Here is a 26,405-nt window from a genome sequence, read left to right on the forward strand (position 1 = left end):
ACGAGGGTCTCTAAAATTCAAATGTACACAAATCCACAACTAAAGAACTGGGGAAATAAATTCCCTTCACACAACACCATGTTGTTTACACCTCACACTGGTAGCCTTTGAATGCTGATCAAAAACACATGGAATACGTCCAAACCCCTTCAACTGCTTGAGGGTACACTTCAGGGGCCACGGTTTGATATATTGTCAACCTCTTGCAAACAAACCACAGGGTCATTGTGTGGTAAATCACAATCACTTCATGCATACCAACACATTAGGCATTTGTGCTTTAAAACTCCAGTAGCCTGACAGGCGTTGTTTACACCATGTCAACATGTTGGCTGTGTTTGAAAGTTCATCACCTTAGCTAACCTTAGCTATCTTCTTCGTAGATACTATGCTTCTCTTTAGAAACCCATATCTGCTGAAGTTAGTTTGATGATTGACACACCACTCATTGTGTTGTTCTCTCTGGTCTAGGAGACGTTCTCTGTCTGGTGTAATTGCAAGCTAGTGTTTGACTAAATAATCCCCTGGACGTCTGACTCAGTGCTTCTCAAATTGCATGTTTGTGTTGCTGTCGTTTTAGGTCTGGAAGAAAGAAGAGAAGGGGAGAAGCCACACTGGGGGATGCCTGGCAGCCACGTTTCACCTCTCATGTGACTTTACACTCCCAGAGCTGGCACCTCCAGCGGGCCTTTGGGATTGGCTGTGGTGAGCAGCACCAGATGTTTCATATTACCCGGTGCTTCCTGTCTGTTCCACCTTGGAAACTTCCATCAGGCTTGAAGAGCCATTGGCTGGGCAGAATGCAGATAGCGAAGAGGATGAAAGCCTCAGGACCCTGTCTTCATTTTAACGCTGCCAACAGGACAAGGCTGGGTTATAACTGCGTACATGTACTGTTGAAGTCGGAAGTTGACATACACCTTAGCCAAATACATTTAAACTCAGTTTTTCCACAATTCCTGACATTTAATCCACGTAAAAAATGTCCTGTCTTAGGTCAGTTAGGATCACCACTATATTTTAAGAATGTGAAATGTCAGAATAATAGTAGAGAGAATGATTTATTTCAGCTTTTATTTCTTTAATCACATTCCCAGTGGGTCAGAAGTTTACATACACTCAAGTAGTATGGTCCGTCCATGTCATCTGGACCTGATCTTGGAGAGCTACATGTATACCTCGCTACTTGCTAATTGACTTGATAAGCGTCGCTTTTACCACAAAGAGCCTTGTCCAGGCCAGAGGCACAAGTTAAGGATCCCTCCTGAAGGTACCACATTTATCTGTACAAACAATAGTGTGCAAGTATAAACACCATGGGACCAGGCAGCCGTCATACCGCTCATGAAGGAGACGCGTTCTGTCTCCTAGAGATGAACATACTTTGGTGCGAAAAGTGTAAATCATTCCCAGAACAACAGCAAAGGACCTTGTGAAGATGCTGGAGGAAACAGGTACAAAAATATCTATATCCACAGTAAAACGAGCCCTATATCGACATAACCTGAATGGCCGCTCAGTAAGGAAGAAGCCACTGCTCCAAAACCGCCATAAAAAAGACAAACTACGGTTTGCAACTGCACATGGGGACAAAGTTTGTACTTTTTGGAGAAATGTCCTCTGGTCTGATGAAACAAAAATAGACCCGTTTGGCCATAATGACCATCGTTATGTTCGGAGGAAAAAGGGTGAGGCTTGCAAGCCGAAGAACACCATCCCAATCGTGAAGCACGGGGGTGGCAGCATAATGTTGTGGGGGTGCTTTGCTGCAGGAGGGACTGGTGCACTTCACAAAATAGATGGCTTCATGAAGAGGAAAATGATGTGGATATATTGAAGCAACATCTCAAGACATCAGTCAGGAAGCTAAAGCTTGGTCGCAAATGGGTCTTCCAAATGGACAATGACCCCTGACCTCAATCCTATAGAAAATTGAAAAAACGTGTGCGAGCAAAGGCCTACAAACCAGACTCAGTTACACCAGCTCTGTAAGGAGGAATGGGCCAAAAATCACCCAACTTATTGTGGGAAGCTTGTGGAAGGCTACCCGAAATGTTTGACCCAAGTTAAACAATTTAAAGGCAATACTACCAAATACTAATTATAGATAGGTCCCATTGGCCTATATGTACTGTATGTTTATAGTTTTGAAAGAATACGAACCAGTAATACACTCCCGTTACCCCAGAAAATATGGGCCACTCGAAAAATGTGGGTTGTAAATCAAAACAAAACACATAACTATGGCTCACAGGGGTAAATGCAGCTCATTCAATAATTATTCTGGAATAAAATAAGACACTAATAGCAGCATTTGGAATGACATTTTCCACTCCACAGGCGAGCCATGGGTTCCTTTCTCTGCTCAGCAACCATTCCATCTTCTCCAGAAAGGTCTGGGTGTTATTTAAACTGGAGAGGGAGTTGAGGCTCTTCACAGAGAAAAGGTCATGAACAGAACTCTTTAAAAGCAATTGGCACAACTCTCTTTGTCACCAAGTGACAATAACAAACTGTATTTGACATTGAGCAGTACATAAAAAAAATTGGTGCTACAATTCTTCTATCATTGTCTTTGACTAAAGTACAAACAGGCTAGATCTACCCTTTCAGAGAAACTGTTTCCAGGTGTAAACTCTGTGTGTCTGAAGACACATTTGGTAAAGGCATTAGTCAGGCAGCCGCACGGGTGGATGAAATCCCTCTAATCTGAGTCAATCTGTCCCCTCCGTTCCTCACTGTATCTCTCTCTCTCTCTCTCTCTGGGGAAGAGAGGGGCACATTGGCACATCCCAGCCCTGCTAATAAAGCTCTAAGTCTCCGTGATGACAAACGATAATGGAACTAAAATTGCACCCACTTGTTCTGCTGATCTATTATATTTCAGAGAAGACTCAATAAACTCAGATCTGAAGTGTGTGCTGTTCATTGGAGCAGGGCAGTATACAACACGAAACAGAACCTCACCTCAGTGATCTTAATCTCCTAAATACAATGTTCATCATCATAAGCCTTGTATATTTAATCCAGCACAAGGTTCATGGTACTGCTACTTGTATCATATATAATTCAAAAACTCATTGCTGTAATTAGTCAGCAGTAAACACTAATATTACCAGCCATCTGCTGTATCTCCATCGTGAGAATACTGTGTTACTTGACTCTTGAATACTGTTTTCTTGCCCTCTTTATGCTACTTTCTCACGTCTCAGTACATCTGAACATGTCCTTCAGGCAAAGAGAGGCACACAAACTTGACATTGTTAGCCAGCCATGTGAATAACCTCAGACTTGAGAAATCAACTGTGTACATGAATATTCATTAGTAACAACAGCTGCTCCTATAGAATTCAATATAAAAGTGCTGGAATTGAATTGATAAGTAGGCCTACCTCGCTATCTATGAGAAGGTTAGTATGGATCATACAGTTTGGCCATTGCCCGTGGCCAAGGAATTATAATGCATTTAATATCCCTTGCATGTATGAAAGCATGAGGTTGCTCATGCTCTAAATTTCATATAAGCCTGTATTCTATTAAGGGCAAAAATAAGCTTATTGTTCAGATAGTATCTCAAAGAAAAGTGCTTTACTTGTGTCCCAATGGTTTCCAATGAGACTATAATCACTTACCAGAAGGTCCCATGCTGCAGCTGCTATGATTGTGCATAACATTCTCTCTGATCAGGTCTTTCATTTTGCTACTTGTCACACAGGGGGTAGGGACATGCACGAGAGTACATGCACACACACACACACACACACACACACACACACACACACACACACACACACACACACACACACACACACACACACACACACACACACACACACACACACACACACACACACACACACACAATGGAGACATAATGAAACACAGGGACAAAACTCTCAGGCTAATCTTGGGGGTTTCCCATGACCACCCCCTACTCCCTCCTCCTCCCTCCTTCTCTCACAGCTGCTGGGAGCTCTTTCTCTTCCAGCGGTCTCCATATCGGCATACCTATTGTCTCCAGCATCACGCTGCCAACCTCTCACCCCTGACCCAACAGTTTACCCTTCTCTAACTACGGGGCTCGAGGCTCCCAGACATCTTTAACACGGGGACCTCCTTCTCCATTCAGCCCAGCCAGAGCTCCCCCCCCTCTCTCTCTCACTCTCTCTCTATCTCCACAGGCCAGGCATCTAAAGGAGTGTCAGGATTCATCAGCAGCGCTATGACAACAGAGGAATGGATGGGGCAGCTCGCTTTAATGCCTTTGTTCTGCCACGCAGCACTCCTAACCCTCCTAACCCGGCTATGTGAGCTATGATCTGCATCCTCGAGCTGGATCCTGGAAGGACAAAGACCTGCTGCAACCTGAACTTGGCATTTACACCCCGCTGCTGGCCTCAGGCACCAACCAGGAGATGTGTTGACCAGTTATCCTTTATTTCATTCGGACGAAGTGAATATAGGGTCACACGTGTTGTAAGATGAAGATGGAAACTAATCTATTTTACTAAGTGGGTCATTCCATTACTCTACACAGAACATTCTCCAGTGTTATTTTTTCAAAGAAATCAACACTGAAAGTGTTGAGTATGTGGACCCATATACTCAGTGTTATGTGAACACACTGCTTTACTCTAAGCAGTGTGTTCACTTAACACTGAGTATATGGGAGTGCCCTGCCTTTCGGGTAAATTGTAGAGTTAACACCTATGACTGTATTTGTTAGTGACAGAGACATGGTTGTTGCATTCATCCATTCACTTGTCACTGTAGTGGTACCTGTAAGGTCATCCTTTGTACCTTTAGTTATAAGTGCATAATTGTACCCCAGTTCATACAGGACTGCAAGTAGGGTCCCAAAATTCCCACTGGATCATTTCCCGGTCTATTGGTATGTCTAAGGAGAGGTAGAGTAGAGGGAGCAGTGAAAACACAGACTGTGGATGACTCATTTATGCCATCAGCCTCTGTACTGTACTTCGAAATGTCTCCTGCTCTCAGCTGTAGCTGAATTTGTACATTAAACTATCCTGAAGGACACAACACAGTTTTAACTGTTTGGTATATCTGAATGTGAAAAATAACAGACATCATTTTATAGACACTATAGTCTGCAAGCTGAATTCCAATTTCTAACTGCTCGGCTCATGCATCTGACAGTGCATACTTCAATATGTCCTGAAGCCATGCTGTTCCTCATTAGATTCACCCATCCAATTGTGAACCACAGACGAAAAACACAGACATCCCTCAATTCCAGTGCCAATAGCCAAACATCAGATCTAAAAACATAGCAAATGATCATCCCGTTTTTTATGTTCAGAGAAAAACTGACCATAGCTGAAAAGCCAGCCAGGCGACTTAAACAGCTTTCGTTAAGCCTAAATGAAACCAGCAGCTTTGAGCGTGGTCAAGTCAAATAGATGACACACACACACACACACACACACACACACACACACACACACACACACACACACACACACACACACACACACACACACACACACTGACGTCTCATCCTGTTCATAAAGCAGTGAGTATGGCACGAGGAGAGAGGAAACACTGAATCCCACTTCTCATGCACATCTGGTTAATAAGGTCCAGTATCCCCAATACGGTTCTACAAAGCTCTTTAATTGGTCCCAAACCTGTTTGGGTAACAGTAAACCAGGAAGCTGGTCGCTCCCTATGTTCCAGATGTTCTCTCTCCTTCACTGCATTCTTTTTTTTATCTCAGCTGTGACCTCTCTATTGTTACAGCATTAGTTTCTTATAGGGCAGATGTCCGACATTGAAATGAATTATGAGACATAGCAGCAGTTTAAATATCATACAGCACCGCTAACTCCTCTTCCCTGGTCTCCCTTGGTCTGTGTTGCTCACTGAACACAGTTACGGGGTCAAGTTGTTTTTCAGACAGGAACATCTGGGATTTCCTCTCCCAGGCCCTGAAGCTTCGTTCTCATTGACATTCTCTTAGTCCAGGGCTTTGCAGCTCTCACACTGTTCTCAATGTTTTCGCTTCTCATTTCTTCATAAATGAACTAGAATGATACAAAATCCTCTCAGCTTAAATACTGTCCCATTAACCAAAGAACCATAGTGATGCTAGCTAGACACCAGCAAAAATGCTTCCGGTATAGTTTGGTCAAGATATAAATGTTATCAATAATATTGATAATTCTTTACCAGCCAACACACCAGATATCTTTCTACGTCTCTCATATTTGTGTTGAGAGAATATTTGGCTCAGTCATGCGTCTAGATACTGTAAACTACATTCTTTATTCCAATTTTTCAATCCCCAAACAGTCTTAGCGGCAAATGTGATCCCTGGATACACAAGCTAATGGGTTTCCTGCAGCTGTCTCTTTATCCAGACAGAATGCTCCGCTATTCTGGATACTTTCATCTGCCGGGCAGAGGTGTCTTCTATGTCTATCAAGATAATCCTAGGAGGATGACAGGTGGACAACGTGAGCTTGACTGAGAGCCTTCATTCATTCCACAGGAAAAGCATTCCTAGCGGAACAATTCGGCTAACACGGTCAACCCTCTGAGACACTGGTTCCATAGTCACATGCATTAGAATCACAGAGAGCTGACTAGGGGGGGGGGGGGTGATCATCATGTGTACATTCTGTAACATCTAAGATGTGCTAAGAATATTCTTAAATTAAAAGGAGTTGGGCAACATGTGTACATGATGACCTTTGGAATAGTTCAACTGATTTATCTCTTAAATGTATCTTTGAATAGCAGTGATCAATTATGACTTGATTATAAGGACGTTGGTCTAATTAGTGTCTTTTCATTTGACGTCTTTCCGTAAACATTGAACATTTGTACAGTATTTGGGGGGTTGGAATTTGCTTGATTGGATTTGATGAATATTAAACGGAGTTCTCTTTATTCACATAAATCTAAGTCAAAAGAAGAGGATATCACTCTATTGAGCCATTGGCAAATTCCATCAGAATGCCAGAAGCAGTATCCATCCGCAGCTATGCAGCAGGTAAACACCACCAGATACGTGGCTGTTAAACCAGATCTCACAAAAGTATTATTTTTCATGTTGTCCTGAAGAGGCCCCGAGGAAGTATGAAAGGGTTACTTTAGTTTGCATTTAAAAGTCTGCTCGATACAGCGTACCCTTTTGGCTGCCTGTGAATGGCCCGGGGCAGGCCAGCATGCCTCTTCATATGGTGAACACCTCTTAGCGCTGCACTGGGGGAACCCCAGATGCCTTTGTCTTACGGGTTGTTTAGCAGCAGTGCTAAAGGAGCCGAGCACAAAGAGCTATCTGTGAAGTTGTTTAATATTCTCCATGGGCACCTGGCCAACAGGCTGGTCCTACAGCCTCCTTCTGTAATGTTGCTTGCACATAGGATTCACAGTATGTTGCCTGTAAAAACAATTGGTCAATGTTTCTTTTAAACAGCCCTATTTTTTACCTCTTTCTTGTGGGCATTCTCTTTTTATATAGCCATTGCTTTCGCCGGGAAGGAGCAAGATACGTTCAACTTTGACCCTGTTGTTGTGATCGTTGTCACAGTAACCCGACAGCTGTAGTTTCTATTCCCCTATTTAAAGTCTGACATTCCACTGTTTTCATTTCTTCACATTCACAACTGTAGGTTAGCAGCTTGTCATAGCCTACTTGTAAATAATTAGTCATTAATGTCCTTGCATTTTGCTGTTATGGTGAATATAAAGTTGGCTACTCAAAACATTCTATGTTCTGGTAATTATATGAGCAGGCTCGACAAAGACATCCATTATTCGTTTGTTCATACAGGTCCTCAAAAACATTATAAGACTAATCAAATGTATTTTCAAAAGAACAGAATAGCAGAGCATTTGAGTTTGTTATGTTACTGGTCTCCTGCGCCACGCAAATGAAATCAATAGTTATTTTAATAGACAAGAGACACACTTAGCCTACATTCCACTGCCCTGATAACAATCAACACACATATGGCCTATATTTTATTGTAAGAATTAATATAAAGGAATATAACAGAATAAAATTGAAATAATATTTGGAACCGCATTAGAATCTGCTCTGTTCGACCATGTACAGAATAAAAACCTCTGACCTGGACGAAACTCTGTAGGATGATTTCAGAAAGCACCTTTTTTGATCCACATTGGATGTAATCACAAAATCTTCTTTCAAACTCTCCAACAGCTATTTTGGCTGATGACAGATCAGCGATTACTAGCGATTTGTAGTTTAAATTATAAACTTATGCATATTAAGTATTTAAGCTGCATTACGTAACTTTTTGGGCAGCCCAATCAAATTCGCATAGAAAGGTGTGCTATAGATCTGCCATTCTCTGTGAAAGCAAGCCTAAGAAGTGGTAGATCTGTTCTATGTGAGCTATTTCTATGCTTCCCGTTCTTAAGTTTAGTTTTTGCGTCTTTTACTTCCAGTTATCATCAGCCTCAAACTTCAAAATAATATATTTTTGGTTATGGAAAATATATTTCACAGCAGTTTAAATGGCACAATGATTCTACACTATACTTGCTTGTTTTGTCACGTAAACTGAAATTAGGCGATTTATTAGAATTTTTGCAACCAGGAAATGGCGGAGCGATTTCTACATAGAGCATATTTAACCCAGAATTTATTAGCTAAATATAAGGGCCTTTAAAGGGAAATTTCATATTCATCATGTCCAGTACCACCCCAACATCAATGTGAAAATTGTGCGCTTCTATGTTTTGTAGTAAAAAAAAAAGAGAAAGATAATGACATCATTGGTGTGCGTCCTATGATTTCAACCAATTATGAGTACGCATTGCCTGCTAATTGGTTGATGACTCCTACCGAAGGTGGCTCCCCTTCCTGTTCAGGTGGCGCTCGGCGGTCGTGGTCACCGGCCTACTAGCTGCCACTGATCCTTTTCCCCCTTTCTGTTTATTGGTTTCACCTGTTTTGTGTTTAGGCTGATTAGTCAGGCTATGTTAACCAGTAGGCCCGCCAACAGTATGTTGATGTCGGGGTGGTGCTGGAGATGAAGACTTTAAATACCTGACGAAGATCCGTTTCGAATTGAAAAGCGGTGAATTGGGAGCTTTAAAAGTGTGAGGGCCTTCTTTTTCTGTACTACTATTCTTTATTAGCCCAGCACCTATGTTTTTAAAGATGTGCGTATGACCACAAACTTGCCTTTAAATATTTACCCATCAAAGTCAAGAAAAAAAAGATGAAATGCCAGTGTGCATTCCCCCAAGCTAAATTACAAAGCATTTCTGTGACAATAAACAAGAACAGCTCAAGGACAGAACTACATACATTTAAATGGAGAGAAAAAAATGCATTCAAAGCATTTCTGTGGTCGACAAGGACAAGTTTGATGTCGGACAACAACAGAATGTTCATAATTCAATGTGTGCCAAAGACGGTAAGATGAAAGGCGAGGGGTTGGCGGGACTTTTAAATACATTACCGCAATCATGGCTTGGTTGGTTGGCAGAAATAAAAGTACAGGTTTTGTTGCAATACCTTTCAGATATAAAGAAAAGGTGTCAAAAAGTTGGTGGCATGATAAAGTAAGCAGAAAAACGTCTGGGTATGAAATGTATATAACAGTCCTCCACCACCACAATACATTCCCAGTCTCCCACAGCGTACTGTGTTCTGGGGGTATTTCCTCTCTGGCTCTCTGCAGATGACCCTGGAGGGCATTAGCTGGAAGCTCCAAATCATTTGGACTCACTTTTACTCTGTTGCTGCTACCCTAACTGCCATCCACAGTCAAACAGTTATTTTTTTAATTAAAAAAATATATATATATCCGTAAAAAACTGAACTAAAATACAAACAAAACAGATCAAGGCTTCAACATGAGAAGTTCAAGCCGTGGTTTTGAACAAGGTCAGAAGACGATGAGAGATACTGACCGCAGTATGTTGAAGTGTGTTGAGCTATCACTGTTGACAGCGAAATCACCTCAAAGGGTCTGCCAGTTGTCTATTTCAGGCACATTATAAAATGGAAGGTGATTATTTTGCTTTCTCTGCAGAGATACAGTACGATTTCGTACTCGTATCATTAAAATACTATTGCTCCCACAAAATTAAGATACAAATCCAAAGGAAGTAGTCTGTCTTGTTAATTGCATCAGCCCCATTTTTTGACGACACAATCACTAACCCCCATCTTGCCCTCTGACCTACTAGCTAATTTACTGGGCCAGATCCTGATCGAGTACTGAAGGGTTGGGGCCTCTGGGTTACTAGTATAGGAAATTATGTCACAACCTACAGATACCTCTGCCCCCTGGTATCAGTAGCTAGGCATAATGCTGTCTATCACTATATACCAATTATGTCAAGCCACTATTCCTGACCCTGAAACAAAGTGACTGTTATGCCCTAGCCTATATACTTTATGATCTGTGTAGGCTATTTGTTTAACCGAAGCTTGGCAATAGTTCTGGGTCATGTTGGAAATGGTTATTGATTTCCGTCGCATCGATACAGTCCCCAAGCGTAGGCTGGCCTGTTCAATGAGGGTGTGAATGCACATCAGCACTGTGTCGGTCTGTGGCTACTGTTTGCTTTGTGTCGGTCTGTGGTCCACTGTTTGCTTTGTGTCGGTCTGTGGTCCACTGTCTGCTTTGTGTCGGTCTGTGGCCCACTGTCTGCTTTGTGTCGGTCTGTGGCCCACTGTCTGCTTTGTGTCGGTCTGTGGCCCACTGTCTGCTTTGTGTCGGTCTGTGGTCCACTGTCTGCTTTGTGTCGGTCTGTGGCCCACTGTCTGCTTTGTGTCGGTCTGTGGCCCACTGTCTGCTTTGTGTCGGTCTGTGGCCCACTGTCTGCTTTGTGTCGGTCTGTGGTCCTCTGTCTGCTTTGTGTCGGTCTGTGGCCCACTGTCTGCTTTGTGTCGGTCTGTGGCCCACTGTCTGCTTTGTGTCGGTCTGTGGCCCACTGTCTGCTTTGTGTCGGTCTGTGGCCCACTGTCTGCTTTGTGTCGGTCTGTGGCCCACTGTCTGCTTTGTGTCGGTCTGTGGCCCACTGTCTGCTTTGTGTCGGTCTGTGGTCCACTGTCTGCTTTGTGTCGGTCTGTGGCCCACTGTCTGCTTTGTGTCGGTCTGTGGCCCACTGTCTGCTTTGTGTCGGTCTGTGGTCCACTGTCTGCTTTGTGTCGGTCTGTGGCCCACTGTCTGCTTCGTGTCGGTCTGTGGCCCACTGTCTGCTTCGTGTCGGTCTGTGGCCCACTGTCTGCTTTGTGTCGGTCTGTGGCCCACTGTCTGCTTTGTGTCGGTCTGTGGTCCACTGTCTGCTTTGTGTCGGTCTGTGGCCCACTGTCTGCTTTGTGTCGGTCTGTGGCCCACTGTCTGCTTTGTGTCGGTCTGTGGCCCACTGTCTGCTTTGTGTCGGTCTGTGGTCCACTGTCTGCTTTGTGTCGGTCTGTGGCCCACTGTCTGCTTTGTGTCGGTCTGTGGCCCACTGTCTGCTTTGTGTCGGTCTGTGGCCCACTGTCTGCTTTGTGTCGGTCTGTGGCCTACTGTCTGCTTTGTGTCGGTCTGTGGCCCACTGTCTGCTTTGTGTCGGTCTGTGGCCCATTGTCTGCTTTGTGTCGGTCTGTGGTCCACTGTCTGCTTTGTGTCGGTCTGTGGCCCACTGTCTGCTTTGTGTCGGTCTGTGGCCCACTGTCTGCTTTGTGTCGGTCTGTGGCCCATTGTCTGCTTTGTGTCAGTCTGTGGTCCACTGTCTGCTTTGTGTCGGTCTGTGGCCCACTGTCTGCTTTGTGTCGGTCTGTGGCCCACTGTCTGCTTTGTGTCGGTCTGTGGCCCACTGTCTGCTTTGTGTCGGTCTGTGGCCCACTGTCTGCTTTGTGTCGGTCTGTGGTCCACTGTCTGCTTTGTGTCGGTCTGTGGCCCACTGTCTGCTTTGTGTCGGTCTGTGGTCCACTGTCTGTTTTGTGTCGGTCTGTGGTCCACTGTCTGCTTTGTGTCGGTCTGTGGCCCACTGTCTGCTTTGTGTCGGTCTGTGGCCCACTGTCTGCTTTGTGTCGGTCTGTGGCCCACTGTCTGCTTTGTGTCGGTCTGTGGCCCACTGTCTGCTTTGTGTCGGTCTGTGGCCCACTGTCTGCTTTGTGTCGGTCTGTGGCCCACTGTCTGCTTTGTGTCGGTCTGTGGTCCACTGTCTGCTTTGTGTCGGTCTGTGGCCCACTGTCTGCTTTGTGTCGGTCTGTGGTCCTCTGTCTGCTTTTGTGTCGGTCTGTGGTCCTCTGTCTGCTTTTGTGTCGGTCTGTGGTCCTGTCTGCTTTGTGTCGGTCTGTGGTCCTCTGTCTGCTTTTGTGTCGGTCTGTGGTCCTGTCTGCTTTGTGTCGGTCTGTGGTTCTCTGTCTGCTTTTGTGTCGTCTATGGCCCACTGTCTGCTTTTGTGTCGTCTATGGCCCACTGTCTGCTTTGTGTCGGTCTGTGGCCACTGTCTGCTTTTGTGTCGTCTATGGCCCACTGTCTGCTTTGTGTCGGTCTGTGGCCCACTGTCTGCTTTGTGTCAGTCTGTGGTCCTCTGTCTGCTTTTGTGTCGTCTATGGCCACTGTCGGCTTTCACCCAGGCCTTCTGGAAATGTTTGAGTGAACCACGCATTCTGTGCTGTACAAAAAACACTGATACAGACTGTTTGTCCACAGACAGGGATGACAAATTTCCCCTTATAGCTCGGCTCGGGCCACTGCCAGCATACAGAGTATCTGAAGACACTTTGTCCATCATGGGTTTGTTTATGTTATAAGGTACTTCCTACTATCAGGATGCATTTTTTATTATTATTAATAAAAAGTCTATTGTAAAAAAAGTTTGTCTTACTCTGGAGGTAATGTTCAATAACAAAAACTCATAGTTGAATTTATTTTTAAACAAGCTCAACAAAGAAATCGCATGAAATCAATGTCTTTATTATGACCGACCATGTCAAACGGAACAAGTGTTCTGGAGGAGGCAGGATGTACTCATTTACATATCCTGGATATTTTTAGGCATTCAGATTCCACCCTGTTTCCAGCACCAATGTGACAACTCTCTAACAAGGGTGAACTCTGGAGGTTAGCACAGTGAACCCCCCCCCCCCCTCCCTCGCCCCCACACATCACTGTGGAGCAGTGAATAGACCCTTAATAAAAGTGAGGGGGACGGGCCATGCTTGAGCAAGCATTCCCACTCAGGAACTTCTATTCCTATCATTTCATATCACAATACACAATGGTCCTCTTTGTGACAGGAGGAGGACTTATTAAGCTCAACAAATTAACATGAGCGCTTGGACGGAGCTGCAATGTTGGTGCCGGGCAATCAACCATCCACAGTGAAGACAGAGAAGAGAGGATAAGAGGTGTGGACGAGTGGAGAGAATGAGCAGTGAAGAGGGGAGAAGGAAAAGAAGAGAAGGATCAGAGACAGCAGGAGAGGTGGGAAGGTGGAACAGGGAGAAGAAAGAGGAGGGGAGAGAAAGAGAAAGGGATTAAAGAGCAGAGTTTATTTGGTTGGACTAAGTGGTTTCACATCAGAGCAGCTCAGATTGTCTGAGAGGATATGTGGGCCTCATCTGCTGCTTAATTGCCAAAGATGCTCGGTAAGATCCTCTGCCAAATGGAGAGAAGCCCAGAAATCATTAAATTATTACAACAAATACCTCATTAACATGGATATTAAGCATATTTGATGCCCGCAAACCCATAATAAAGAGTAATGAAAAATCGTAAATGCTGAAAATGAAATTGTCTAAATAATAACAACAAAAACATACAGCATGTGGAGAGACGGGGGGTGATATTGTGGTTGGTGAAACAATGAACAAATGGTTGCATCAGTGGCTGAGTAAATGTGTTATTACATCATCCTTTCTAACGTCATCATTCCTACACAGGTGGTAAAATGACAGCGGTCACATGTGAGAATACCAGGTACTTGAACAGAAAACAAGCCAAACTGCATCTCTGCAGACATCACAAAAATATGGATGTAAACGTTATTCATGAGCTGTCCCCTGTTCCAGTATCCATTATCTGGAGTGGGCCTGGCATGGACCAGCTGTGCTCCCACACACAGAGATAACCTTGAATCCTCTCAGAGCAGGGGGGACAAATGATCTCACCCTCTGTTATTGCTCAGGCATCGGTTGACAAGCCGCTGATTCTGAGAGCAAAAAAAAACAAAACACTCGCCCAGTGGCATGACGTTCAAAGATGTGGAACCTCTCCTTTCCTCTCGTCCCTCTCAGGAGGCAGGGTCACTGCACAGTCGTGTGCACTGTGTATATAACCATGTCAGAGTAACCCTGCTTGGTGTGACAAAAACAATCTGACACCTTCCAGACATCCCAGATGGTTGCACAAACACCAGGCAGACAGGCAGTTCAAAAAAGTCCCAAGGAGGGACAACATCTGAGATAGATCATTTCCATGAAGCAGAAATTAACAATATGTCTGTTTTCTCTGTTGGTGTGTCAATGTAGTCAACAATGACATTCTGAAATTACAGTCAATGGAGACATTGACTTTGGGATTGAGGGAGATTAACAACATTTGGCACAAGAGTTATGTCACCACTAAACTCTACCCGTAAACCATGAGTAATAGAGATAAGCCAATCGGATGACAGACAACAGCACCCATGAGATGTTTAATCAAATGAGTCTTTCAAAATTACATTATTGATTTGGGTTAGCAATCAAGTGATTTTTTTCTCTCTTTCTCCAATTACAGTCATAAACAATGGTGCAATGTTTAAATCTTGAGGTTTGACGCAAGTGGTGAATCACTCTTTCCAGAGAACAATTAAGTACAGATCAAAACAGTTTTTGGAGTTCGAGAGTTTCCATGCAGGAAAAACTATTTTTTATTTTTTTGGCTATCAAGTTCTGGCTCAGAGAGGAATTGTTCAGAGTCAAGTAAGTCCATAATTCGCTGTATTTGATTAGCCTTAACTCCTACAGTCACAAGACAGCCCTAAATGTGAACAAGCATATAATTAAATTGTCTCTATAAAATGGAAAATGACAGGCTTGTAAGTTTCCCCTTTTCGCATCTGCCCCTTCTCTCCTTTCAGAGTTTCTATAAACTGGCAGTAGATCAAGAAATGGCAGAAACATATTGATCCCATCTGTAAAGTACTTTGACTAATGAAACAGCCAGAAGCCACTCGTAGGCCCCTGTATTGCAAACAAAAACGTAAGTTCTTAGCTGCTGTATTGCATAAACATGCATGATCCTCACAAGCACTATAAACAGTTATCCTTCCTCAATTATATCATGATAATTTCCCAAGGGGTGATAGTTTAGATCCCATAATAGTGTTGCATGAGTCCACAATCTCTACTCTGGGCTGTTGGCATGGAGGAGATGCATAGCCACAGAGGCCGATGCTGAGTAATCAGGTGAGAGTCACATGACTATAGAGCTGAGTAGAAGTTGGCAGAACATCTGGAACATCTAACTCCATGCTGCTTCCTCACTGAATTAAGTCTTGGACTTCGGAGGTCCCAGTCAGAGCCAAGCCTCCTCCCATATTGTCCATATATCCACTGTTATAAAACCTCTTTAACACCATAGAGGCATCGGAGAAACAGTGGGGAATGTTTTAAATGTGACACCGCCTCCATGAGAAAGTCACCAGGGAATCCATTTAGACAGTGCCAGTAACCTACAGTCTAATGTCTGAAGGGCATCATCTGTTCTCCATGTCCTCAAGGCATCCTGTATTTTTTGGGATGTCGTCACCAGTCCATGCCTGCATTCCCATGAAGCACGTAGAACAAAACATATCCCGAAATAGCTGTAAGACATTCATTTCATTATGCAAAACAGGTCAACCATCAGAACCACTGGAAAGATCCTAGTGCTTGTTTGCCCCTTTTTCACAGTGATAATATAGTCAACAACACATTACAGGCTGTTAGATCACGTCTTATCACGTCTTATTAGTCTTCCTCGTGCGTTACGGATATAACATCTTAGGGAAACGTTCAACAACCAAAGCCAATACCTCATTATAAGAAGCTCACCAGCACTACTATACTCAATGGTAACTTCTCATCCCTATCCCTCCTCTGGGACCTATTGTCTTAATGTCCTACTGAGAGACATATGAATGTGAACAGAGCCTTGAGGCAGTGGACAATGGTCAATTGCAATGCAAGGCAATATCCTCTGAGAGAGAGAGAGAGAGAGAGAGAGAGAGAGAGAGAGAGAGAGAGAGAGAGAGAGAGAGAGAGAGAGAGAGAGAGAGAGAGAGAGAGAGAGAGGATGAGGGGCCTATTTCACAGGGGGTCCGTCTACTCTGCAACTTGCAATTCAGTGAACTACCCTCGGCATCAACAGCCACTAAAGTCGCACACAAAGGAGAAGGGCCAAATTAGGAACACAAAGAGGCCACTGTGGGAGCTTCATAGGGAATTAATGAATGCTGATACACATTCTCACACTGACAGTGTTCTCTCCTCCCAGTCCCCCCATAGCCTCAGCTGCACCACTGCAAATCAACAGGCTTACGTGAGAGCTCTATTCCATTTGTTTTCTTACAATCCATCTATCCTGTGAGAGGGAAGGTTCAGTTCCCCCAATTAAAAAAAGCAACATATAGGCCTGCCTTGGAGAGCATCAACAATCTATTTCTGCATGAATGACAATGATTCTACTCCTATTATTGAAGGACTGTGTGATATGACATTAAGAACACAAAATACACTGACTATAGCTTAACAGTCTCATAGACAATTCGGGGGTAAATGAGAGTGCTCTTTCTCAATCTATACTGTCTGTTCCATCTGGCCGACAGCCTCTTAGAGCCCCAAAGCCCATAAGTCCGCTGGGAGCCTTTAAGAAGTTGCTGGATATCCATAGCATTGGCGCCTCGCTCCCTATTGCCAGGCAGGCATCCCCTGGGTGGAAACACAGATGGTCAACACTTGGGACTGAGTCAGAGAGTCAAGTAGGACACAGGAATTACACCCCAGTACAACTCCCAGCCCCTCACAAGCACGACACTGCATCACTTGCCTAGCCTGCCTGAGACAAGTGTCGAAACTTGATGGAGGTGTATAGTCTATGGAGTCTACGTTGGTTTCGATACCCAAATGCTATAGCATAAAATAGGTTTTTGTTTATAGACTAAAACGAAACTCATCCACTGTCCGCCCACACAACTCTCAAACTCGCTCGCAATATATTCATACTGAATTGCAAACCCAGATGTAGCTGCAAATAAAGCTCCACAAGCTCCACGGATATTACACCATCAATTATTCAATAACAGTCTGAAACATCTCTATATAAGCTATTGGAGAATACATTTCCAATCCATCAACTAAATGATGTAGTCAAAACATTATGATCTCTTCAATCAAAACCAATCTACACTGGAAAGTTACTCGTACAAGATGGCATTATACACATGTATTTGTGATACTCATTTACTCATTTATAACTCATTTAGTTAGTGGTTGAGAAACCAAAGAGCAATATGAGGAATGTACTTCCTCAGACAGCTGATAGTGATGTGGGTTATCAACTCCAGTTGGAACTTCTCAGCCCATGCCGAGTTGCGCCTGAGAGTAGGGAAATCCTTCCAGACTTATCTCCCTTTAATCGTCTTGTGTCGAGTTGGTCAACTACTCTAATGCCGATAGCCTACTAAACCGGGTCAGATAAAAATACATTGGGTGGAAAGTATTGTAAACATGACACTTTTAGATGTTGTTTGCGCGGAGAGATCTCTTTGGAGGACCAAAAATAACCGACAATCACGGAAAAAGTGGTCAATCTAAAACGTTAAGTCAAACATAAACATTTATTTACATTTAATTTTCAAACCTACCCATTTTTAGTTTCCCAGAGTTTCCGAAGTTGAGGAGTCTGTTAAAAGTTCAGCTAACGGGTGATGTTGCGTCCGGAGATGCACAACGAACGCCTAACTAGTAGACAAAGTTGTTGCTGCACCGCGTCCCATTTGGAGACAGGCTGAGTGACGTCACCACCGGAGGATTAGTGTGTAGGTCTGGGTAGGACAGGGCAGCGTAGTGCTTAGGCCCCTTAACCCTCCAGGGGACAACTGTGAAAAGTTTGTTGCTAATTCAACCCCAGATATTTTATCTGTGTTCAGCCCTGTTATGCAGCATGCACAAAATTCTTATGGTGGTCCAGATAAAAAACCACTGGTCTAAATTTAGATCAATGAAAATGTGCCATTGCCTGAGTAAAGACTATACCTGGGTTAAATTATCCACATAATGCCTTAGCTGAGATGTTTTGAGGGAATGTAATAAACGTGTAATTCCAGTGAAATAACACATCAAGTTATACCCCCAAAATTATATTTGTCTGGTGAGAGAGGTTTAGCACTGCAGGGTAAGCCAAGGCTTATTCTCAATGCTGCAGTATCCCGTGATGTACCCCTGAAACTCCCAGTAATCCAATATTTTGGATAAGGTGTTACGTTGTCAGGTCAGCTAGGCTGTCCTGTGCAAGAAAGACAATAAGGATAAGGAACCAATGACAGATCAGAGGTTAGCCCCAGACCACCCTTAGTCGAATTGCCACCAACCGGTGATACAGCTATCTTCAACCTAGCTTCCTTTTCCTCTGAAAACTCAAAATGAGAACTCCACCCAGGCTTTTCTTTTACGCCTGCTAAATTAGGTTAGCCACCGACTTGTAGTGTCAGTGAATCCAACCTGCTGTCCACTGGTGTAAATTCCAGTCCTTCTGTTTCTGGAGCCCGTAGCACATGCCACAACAGGTATATTTCACTGGTCATCCCCAAAGCCAACTCCTCCTTTGGCCACCTTTCCTTCCAGTTCTCTGCTGCCAATGACTGGAAAGAATTGCAAAAATCACTGAAGCTGGAGTCTTATATTGCCCTCACTAACTTTAATAATTTTTTCCCCCCAAGATGGCGTAGCAGTGCAGACGTGGTTTGTCGTCCTCTCGTTTACTTTTTGTAATTTTCATCTTTTTTGTATATATTTCAATTTATTTTCAATCACTTTTCTATTTTTAAATTAAATATACCTTCCAGTACGCCGCCTCACTCAATGTGACACGGATCCGCAATTGTTTTTAGACCTTATAGCCAGAACCTCCATCAGAAGCTAGCCATCAGAGGCTAACCAGCTAATTAGCTATTAGCTATTTAGTCATTATTAGCCACTACTAGCAGCATTTACCTTCTGCACAGGCACCAACAGTTTTTTTTACCTGGATAATACCTACCAGCCTTGGACTGTCTTTCTCCAATACAATGCCGGATTCCTGCCGTAAACCCTGGACCATTACTCCTGATCATCAAAGCTAGCTAGCTGCCACCGAATGACCCAGTCCCAAAGCTAGCCCTGAGCCAGGCATACCGCACGGCCTACTCTGTGATCACCCGGCTACCCAGCCTCCCGGACACGGCTAGAATCCACTACTCCACCGGGTACTTGCCGTAAGCTCTGGACCTTTGCCGCAGATCATCGCTGCTAGCTAGCTGCGACCGAGTGGCTATAGTGGCTAACTCCCCTGCTCCGAAGCTAACACCAGTTAGCCGTGAGCCAGGCACATCTCCTGGCTAGCAAACTAAATTACTACAACTACAATACCTCTTTCGCCATCTGGCCCGGACCCTTTATCGACAAGGCAGCCGGCATACCACCATGACTGGTCCGCAGACGTAATTCCATCCGCTGTGCCCTCACCCGGCTGTTGCCAGACGTCGGAGCAGACACTTCTACTTACCCCGGCCTGCTAACTTTAAATGCTGTGTCTCCCGCGTGCTAGCTTAGTAATGACTACCCCACGGCTTACCTGTTCCATCTATTGCTGTTCACTGGACCCTATAATCACTTGGCTACATAGCTGATGCATGCTGGACTGTTCACTTATCACGGTTCTCCATTTTGTTTATTTTTATTGTTGATCTGTCGGCCCTAGCCCCGAACTCAGGCCCTGTGTGTAGTTAATCGACCCTCTCTGCCCATTCATCTCCATTTTGCTTGTTGTTGTTGTCTTAGCTGATTAGCTGTTGTTGTCTTACCCGTTGTTGTCTTAGCTAGCTCTCCCAATCAACACCTGTGATTGCTTTATACCTCGCTTTATGTCTCTCTCAAATGTCAATATGCCTTGTATACTGTTGTTTAGGATAGTTATCAATGTTTTAGTTTACAGTAGAGGTCCCTAGTTCCACTCTACATGCCTCAGATTCCTCCTTTGTCCCACCCCCCACACATGCGGTGACCTCACACAGTATAACCAGCACGTCCAGAGATGCAACCTCTCTTATCATCACTCAGCGCCTGGGCTTACCTCCACTGTACCCGCACCCCACCATACCCCTGTCTGCACATTATGCCCTGGATCTATTCTACCACCCCCAGAAATTTTCTCCTTTAATTCTCTGCCCCCAAAGCACTAGACGACCAGTTTTGATAGCCTTTAGCTGTACCCTCATCCTACCCCTCCTTTGTTCCTCGGGTGATGTGGAGGTTAACCCAGGCCCTGTGTGTCCCCATGCTTTCACGCCCTGACCTGAGATATCTCTGTTTTCTTTATATTTTGGTTAGTTTTTGTATTGTCTAGGGGTTTTGTATTGTCTAGGGTTTTGTAGGTCTAGGTATTTGTATGTTTTTGGTGGCCTGATATGGTTCCCATTCAGAGGCAGCTGTTTATCGTTGTCTCTGATTGGGGATCATATTTAGGTAGCCATTTCCCCTTTGGTGCTTGTGGGTTCTTGTTCTATGTTAAGTTGAATGTCTGCACTATTCATGTTAGCTTCACGGTTAGTTTTTTTGTTTTGTTAGTTTGTTCAATGTTCATTCTTTTAATAAATTAGAATGTACGCATACCACGCTGCACCTTGGTCTCATTTGTATGATGAATGTGACAGAAGAACCCACCATAAAAGGACCAAGCAGCATGTTCAGGAGGAGCAGACATCATGGACATGGGACGAGATTTTGGACGGTAAAGGATCCTGGACGTGGGAGGAAGTATTGGCAGGAAATGATCACCTGCCATGGAAGCAGGGGGTGATAGCGCAGGAGGAACGGCGACGATACGAGGGGACACGGTTAGCACGGAAGCCCGAGAGGCAGCCCCAATAAAAAAAATTGGGGGGCACACGGGGAGATTGGCTGAGTCAGGTTGGAGACCTTAGCCAACTCCTCGTGCTTACCGTGGGGAGCGTGTGACTGGTCAGACACCGTGTTATGCAGTGATGAGCATGGTGTCTCCAGTTCGCATTCATAGCCCGGTGCGCTCTATTCCAGCACCTCGCATTTGCCAGGCTAGAATGGGCAATTAGCCAGGATGCATAATGCTGGCTCAGCGCTCCTGGTCTCCAGTACACCTCCTTGGACCAGGATATCCTGTGCCAGCTCTGCGTACTGAATCTCCGGTGCATCTGCACAACCCAGTGAGTCCTGTGCTAGTGCCCCGCACTTGTCGGACTCAAGTGAGCATCCAGCCAGGACGCATTTTGCCAGTTCTACGCTCCAGATCTCCAGTGCGCCTCCACAGTCCAGTACGCCCTGTGCCTGCTTACTGCACTCGCCTTGAGGTGCATGTCACCAGCCCGGTGCCACCTGTACTGGTCCCACGCACCAGATCTCCAGTGCGCCTCCACAGTCCAGTACGCCCTGTGCCTGCTTACTGCACTTGCCCTGAGGTGCGTGTCTTCAGCCCGGTGCCACCTGTACCAGTCCCACGCACCAGGCCTCTAGTGCGTCTCCAGAGTCCAGTAAGTCCTGTGCCTCCTCCCCGCACTCACCCTGAGACGCGTGTCTTCAGCCCGGTACCACCAGTGCCGGCACCATACATCAGGTCTCCAGTGCGCCTCCACAGTCCAGAGCTTCCGGCGACAGTTCCCAGTCCAGAACTTCCGTCGACAGATCCCAGTCCAGAGCTTCCAGCGACAGTTCCCAGTCCAGAGCTTCCGGCGACAGTTCCCAGTCCAGTGCTTCCGGTGACAGTTCCCAGTCCTGAGCTTCCGGCGACGTTTCATAGTCTGGAACTTCCAACGACGGGTCACAGTCCGGAAATTCAAACAGCGGGCCACAGTCCGGAACTTCAAACAGCGGGCCACAGTCCAGAACCTCCAGCGATGGTCCACAGTCTGGAGCCTCCAGAGACGATCCCCAGTCCGGAGCCTCCAGCGACGGTCTCCAGTCCGGAGCCTCCAGCGATGGTCCCCAGTATGGAGCCTCCAGCAACGATCCCCAGTCCGGAGCCTCCAGCGACGATCTCCAGCCCGGAGCCTCCAGCAACGGTCCCCAATTCGGGGCCTCCGGCGATGATCCGCAATCCAGAGCCTCCGGCGATGATCCACGGTCCGGTTCCACAAAGGCTGAGGGATCAGAGTAAAGGGGGGGGGGGGGGCATCCAGAACCAGAGCTGCCACCAAGGGTAAATGCCCACCCAGACCCTCCCTTATAGGTTCAGGTTTGCGGCCGGGAGTCCGCACCTTTGGGGGGACTCCAAAGGTGTTTTCTTTATATTTTGGTTAGGTCAGGATGTGACTAGGGTGGATACGCTAGTTTTTGTATTGTCTAGGGGTTTTGTATTGTCTAGGGGTTTGTATGTTTAGGGTTTTGTAGGTCTAGGTATTTGCATGTTTATGGTGGCCTGATATGGTTCCCAATCAGAGGCAGCTGTTTATCGTTATCTCTGATTGGGGATCATATTTAGGTAGCCATTCCCCCTTTGGTGTTTGTGGGTTCTTGTTCTATGTTTAGTTGCCTGTCTGCACTATTCATATTAGCTTCACGGTTCGTTTTGTTGTTTTGTTTGTTTGTTCAGTGTTCCTTTTTTAAATAAATTAGAATGCACGCATACCACGCCGCACTTTGGTCTCATTCGTATGATGAACGTGACACATGCAGTCTCATTTGTTGACTTCTGTAATCGAAAAAGCCTTGGTTTCATGCATGTTAACATCAGAAGCCTCTTCCCTAAGTTTGTTTTACTCACTGCTTTAGCACACTCCGCCAAACCTGATATTCTTGCCGTGTCTGAATCCTGGCTTTGGAAGGCCACCAAAAATCCTGAGATTTCCATCCCCAACTACAACATTTTCCGTCAAGATTAAACAGTCAAAGGGGGAGGAGTTACCTTGCAAAGTCATGTCATACTTTCCAGGTCTATGCCCAAACATTATGAGCTTCTAATTTAAAAAAAAATCTATCCAGAAATAAGTATCTCACTGTTGCAACCTGTTATAGACCCACCCTCAGCTCCCAGCTGTGTCCTGGACACCATATGTGAATTGATTGCCCCCCATCTATCTTCAGAGTTCGTTCTGTTAGTTGACCTAAACTGGAAAAAACGCTCCCTAAAACACTTCTGGGAGCAGGCCTTTCTAATCGACCTGGCTCGGGTATCCTGGAAGGATATTGACCTCATCCCGTCAATCGAAGATGCCTGGTCATTCTTTAAAAGTAATTTCCTCACCATCTTATATAAGCATGCCCCTTTCAAAAAATGCAGAACTAAGAACAGCTTCTAGCCCATGGTTCACTCCAGACCTGACTGCCCTTGACCAGCACAAAAACATCCTGTGGCGGAGTGAAATAGCATCGAATAGTCCCCACAATATGCAACAGTTCAGGGAAGTCAGGAACCAATACACGCAGTCAGTCAGAAAAAGGCTAGCTTTTTCAAACAGAAATTTGCATCTTGTAGCTCTAACTCCAAAAAGTTTTGGGATACTGTAAAGTCCATAGAGAACGAGAGCACCTAATCCTAGCTGCCCACTACACTGAGGCTAGGTCACACGGTCACCACCGATAAATCCGTGATATTTGAAAATTTCAATAAGCATTTCTCTACGGCTGGCCATGCTTTCCTCCTGGCTACCCCAACCCCAGCCAACAGCTCCGGCACCCCCCGCAGCTACTTGCCCGAGCCTCCCCAGCTTCTCCTTCACCCATATCCAGATAGCAGATGTTCTGAAAAAGCTGCAAAACCTGGACCCGTACAAATCAGCTGGGCTAGACAATCTGGACACTCTCTTTCTAAAATGATCTGTCGCCATTGTTGCAACTCCTATTCCCAGTCTGTTCAAACTCTCTTTCATATCGTCCGAGATTCCTAAAGATTGGAACACTGCCGCGGTCATCCCCCTCTTCAAAGGGGGTGACACTCTAGACCCAAACTGTTACAGACCCTGCCCTGCCTCTCTAAAGTCTTCGACAGCCAAGTTAACAAACAGATCACTGACCATTTCAAATCCCACCGTACCTTCTCCACTGTGCAATCCGATTTCCAAGCTGGTCACGGGTGCACCTCAGCCACACTCAAGATGCTAAACACTATCATAACCGCCATCGATAAAAGACAGTACTGTGCAGCCGTCTTCATCGGCCTGGCCAAGGCTTTCTACTCTGTCAATCACCTCATTCTTATCGGCAGACTCAATAGCCATGGTTTCTCAAATGATTATCTCGCCAGGTTCACCAACTACTTCGCAGACAGAGTTCAGTGTGTCGAATCAGAGGGCCTGTTGTCTGGACCTCTGGCAGTCTCTAAGGGGGTACCACAGGGTTCAATTCTCGGGCTGACTCTTTTCTCTGTATATATCAATGATGTCACTCTTGCTGCGGGCGATTCCCTTATTTATTTTTATTTTTATTTCACCTTTATTTAACCAGGTAGGCAGGTTGAGAATAAGTTCTCATTTGCAACTGCGACCTGGCCAAGATAAAGCATAGCAGTGTGAACAGACAACAACACAGAGTTACACATGGAGTAAACAATAAACAAGTCAATAACATAGTAGAAAAAATAATCTATATACATTGTGTGCAAAAGGCATGAGGAGGTAGGCAATAAATAGGCCATAGGAGTGAATAATTACAATTTAGCAGATTAACATTGGAGTGATAAATGATCAGATGAACATGTGCAGGTAAAGATACTGGTGTGCAAAAGAGCAGAAAAGTAAATAAAATAAAAACAGTATGGGGATGAAGTAGGTAAATTGGGTGGGCTATATACCAATGGAATATGTAGAGATTTTTGCAATTCGTTCCAGTCGCAGGCAGCAGAGAACTGGAAGGAAAGGCGACCAAAGTAGGTGTTGCTGCTAAATTGTAATTACTTCGCTACTATGGCCCTGATCCACCTCTACGCAGACGACACCATTCTGTATACATCTGGCCCTTCTTTGGACACTGTGTTAACTAACCTCCAGGCGAGCTTCAATGCCATACAACCCTCCTTCCGTGGCCTCCAACTGCTCTTAAACGCTAGTAAAACCAAATGCATGTTTTTCAACCGTTCGCTGCCCGCACCCGCCCGCCCGACTAGCATCACTATCCTGGACGGTTCTGACCTGGAATATGTGGACAACTACAAATAACTAGGTGTCTGGTTAGACTGTAAACTCTCCTTCCAGACTTATATTAAACATCTCCGATCCAAAATCAAATCTAGAATCGGCTTTATATTTCGCAACAAAGCCTCCTTCACTCACGCCGCCAAACTTACCCTAGTAAAACTGACTATCCTACCGATCCTCGACTTTGGCGATGTCATCTACAAAATAGCTTCCAAAACTCTACTCAGCAAACTGGATGCAGTCTATCACAGTGCCATCCGTTTTGTTACCAAAGCCCCTTATACCACCCACCACTGCGACCTGTATGCTCTTGTCGGCTGGCCCTCGCTACATATTCGTTGCCAGACCCACTGGCTCCAAGTCATCTATAAGTCTTTGCTAGGTAAAGCTCCGCCTTATCTCAGCTCGCTGGTCACGATAACAACACCCACCCGTAGTACGCGCTACAGCAGGTATATCTCACTGGTCATCACCAAAGCCAACACCTTATCACTCCGGTGTTAATCTGCTAAATTATAATTACTTCGCTACTATGGCCTATATATTGCCTACCCCCTCACACCATTTGCACACACTGTAGAAAGATTATTTTTTTTCTATTGTGTTATTGACTGTATGCTTGTTTATTCCATGTGTAACTCTGTGTTGTTTGTGTCGCACTGCTTTGCTTTATCTTGGCCAGGTCGCAGTTGTAAATGAGAACTTTTTCTCAACTAGCCGACCTGGTTAAATAAAGGTGAAATGAAAAATATAAAAAATAAAGAGGGGCTGCTGTGGGGAAGCACACATTGCCATTCACCATCAATCCAGTGCATTGCTATCTGGTATCCAAGGAGGCCACAGTGCTCTCCAGGCCCAGTCTATTCATTGTCGGCCAAATGGCCAACTCTCAATGGTCCGCTTAATGGTCAAGCAGGGCTTCCGCCCAACATGGCAAGGACAACCAATAGAAAAGGGACTTTCTTGGTATCACTGAGAGCGAGGAGATATCTACTGTTTACTATATCTAATGAAAAAAGGAATTGATATTGTGTTTTGGAGTAGTTGCTGTTTCCGAGTAAAGGATTGTC

General features: G+C 45.0%; 1 protein-coding gene across 1 annotated transcript in view; it reads right to left on the reverse strand.

The window, feature by feature from the left end:
- Positions 1-18,002, reverse strand: part of gpm6bb (glycoprotein M6Bb) — a 49,492-nt gene extending 31,490 nt beyond the window's left edge. Inside the window, exon 1 of the mRNA XM_064976106.1 lies at positions 17,842-18,002. Coding sequence (XP_064832178.1) covers positions 17,842-17,845 — 4 coding nt within the window. The 5' untranslated portion in view covers positions 17,846-18,002. The remainder of the gene's footprint in view (positions 1-17,841) is intronic.
- Positions 18,003-26,405: the final 8,403 nt, after the last annotated feature.

Source organism: Oncorhynchus masou, chromosome 10 (assembly GCF_036934945.1).
Source record: "Oncorhynchus masou masou isolate Uvic2021 chromosome 10, UVic_Omas_1.1, whole genome shotgun sequence".
Lineage (NCBI taxonomy): Eukaryota > Metazoa > Chordata > Actinopteri > Salmoniformes > Salmonidae > Oncorhynchus > Oncorhynchus masou.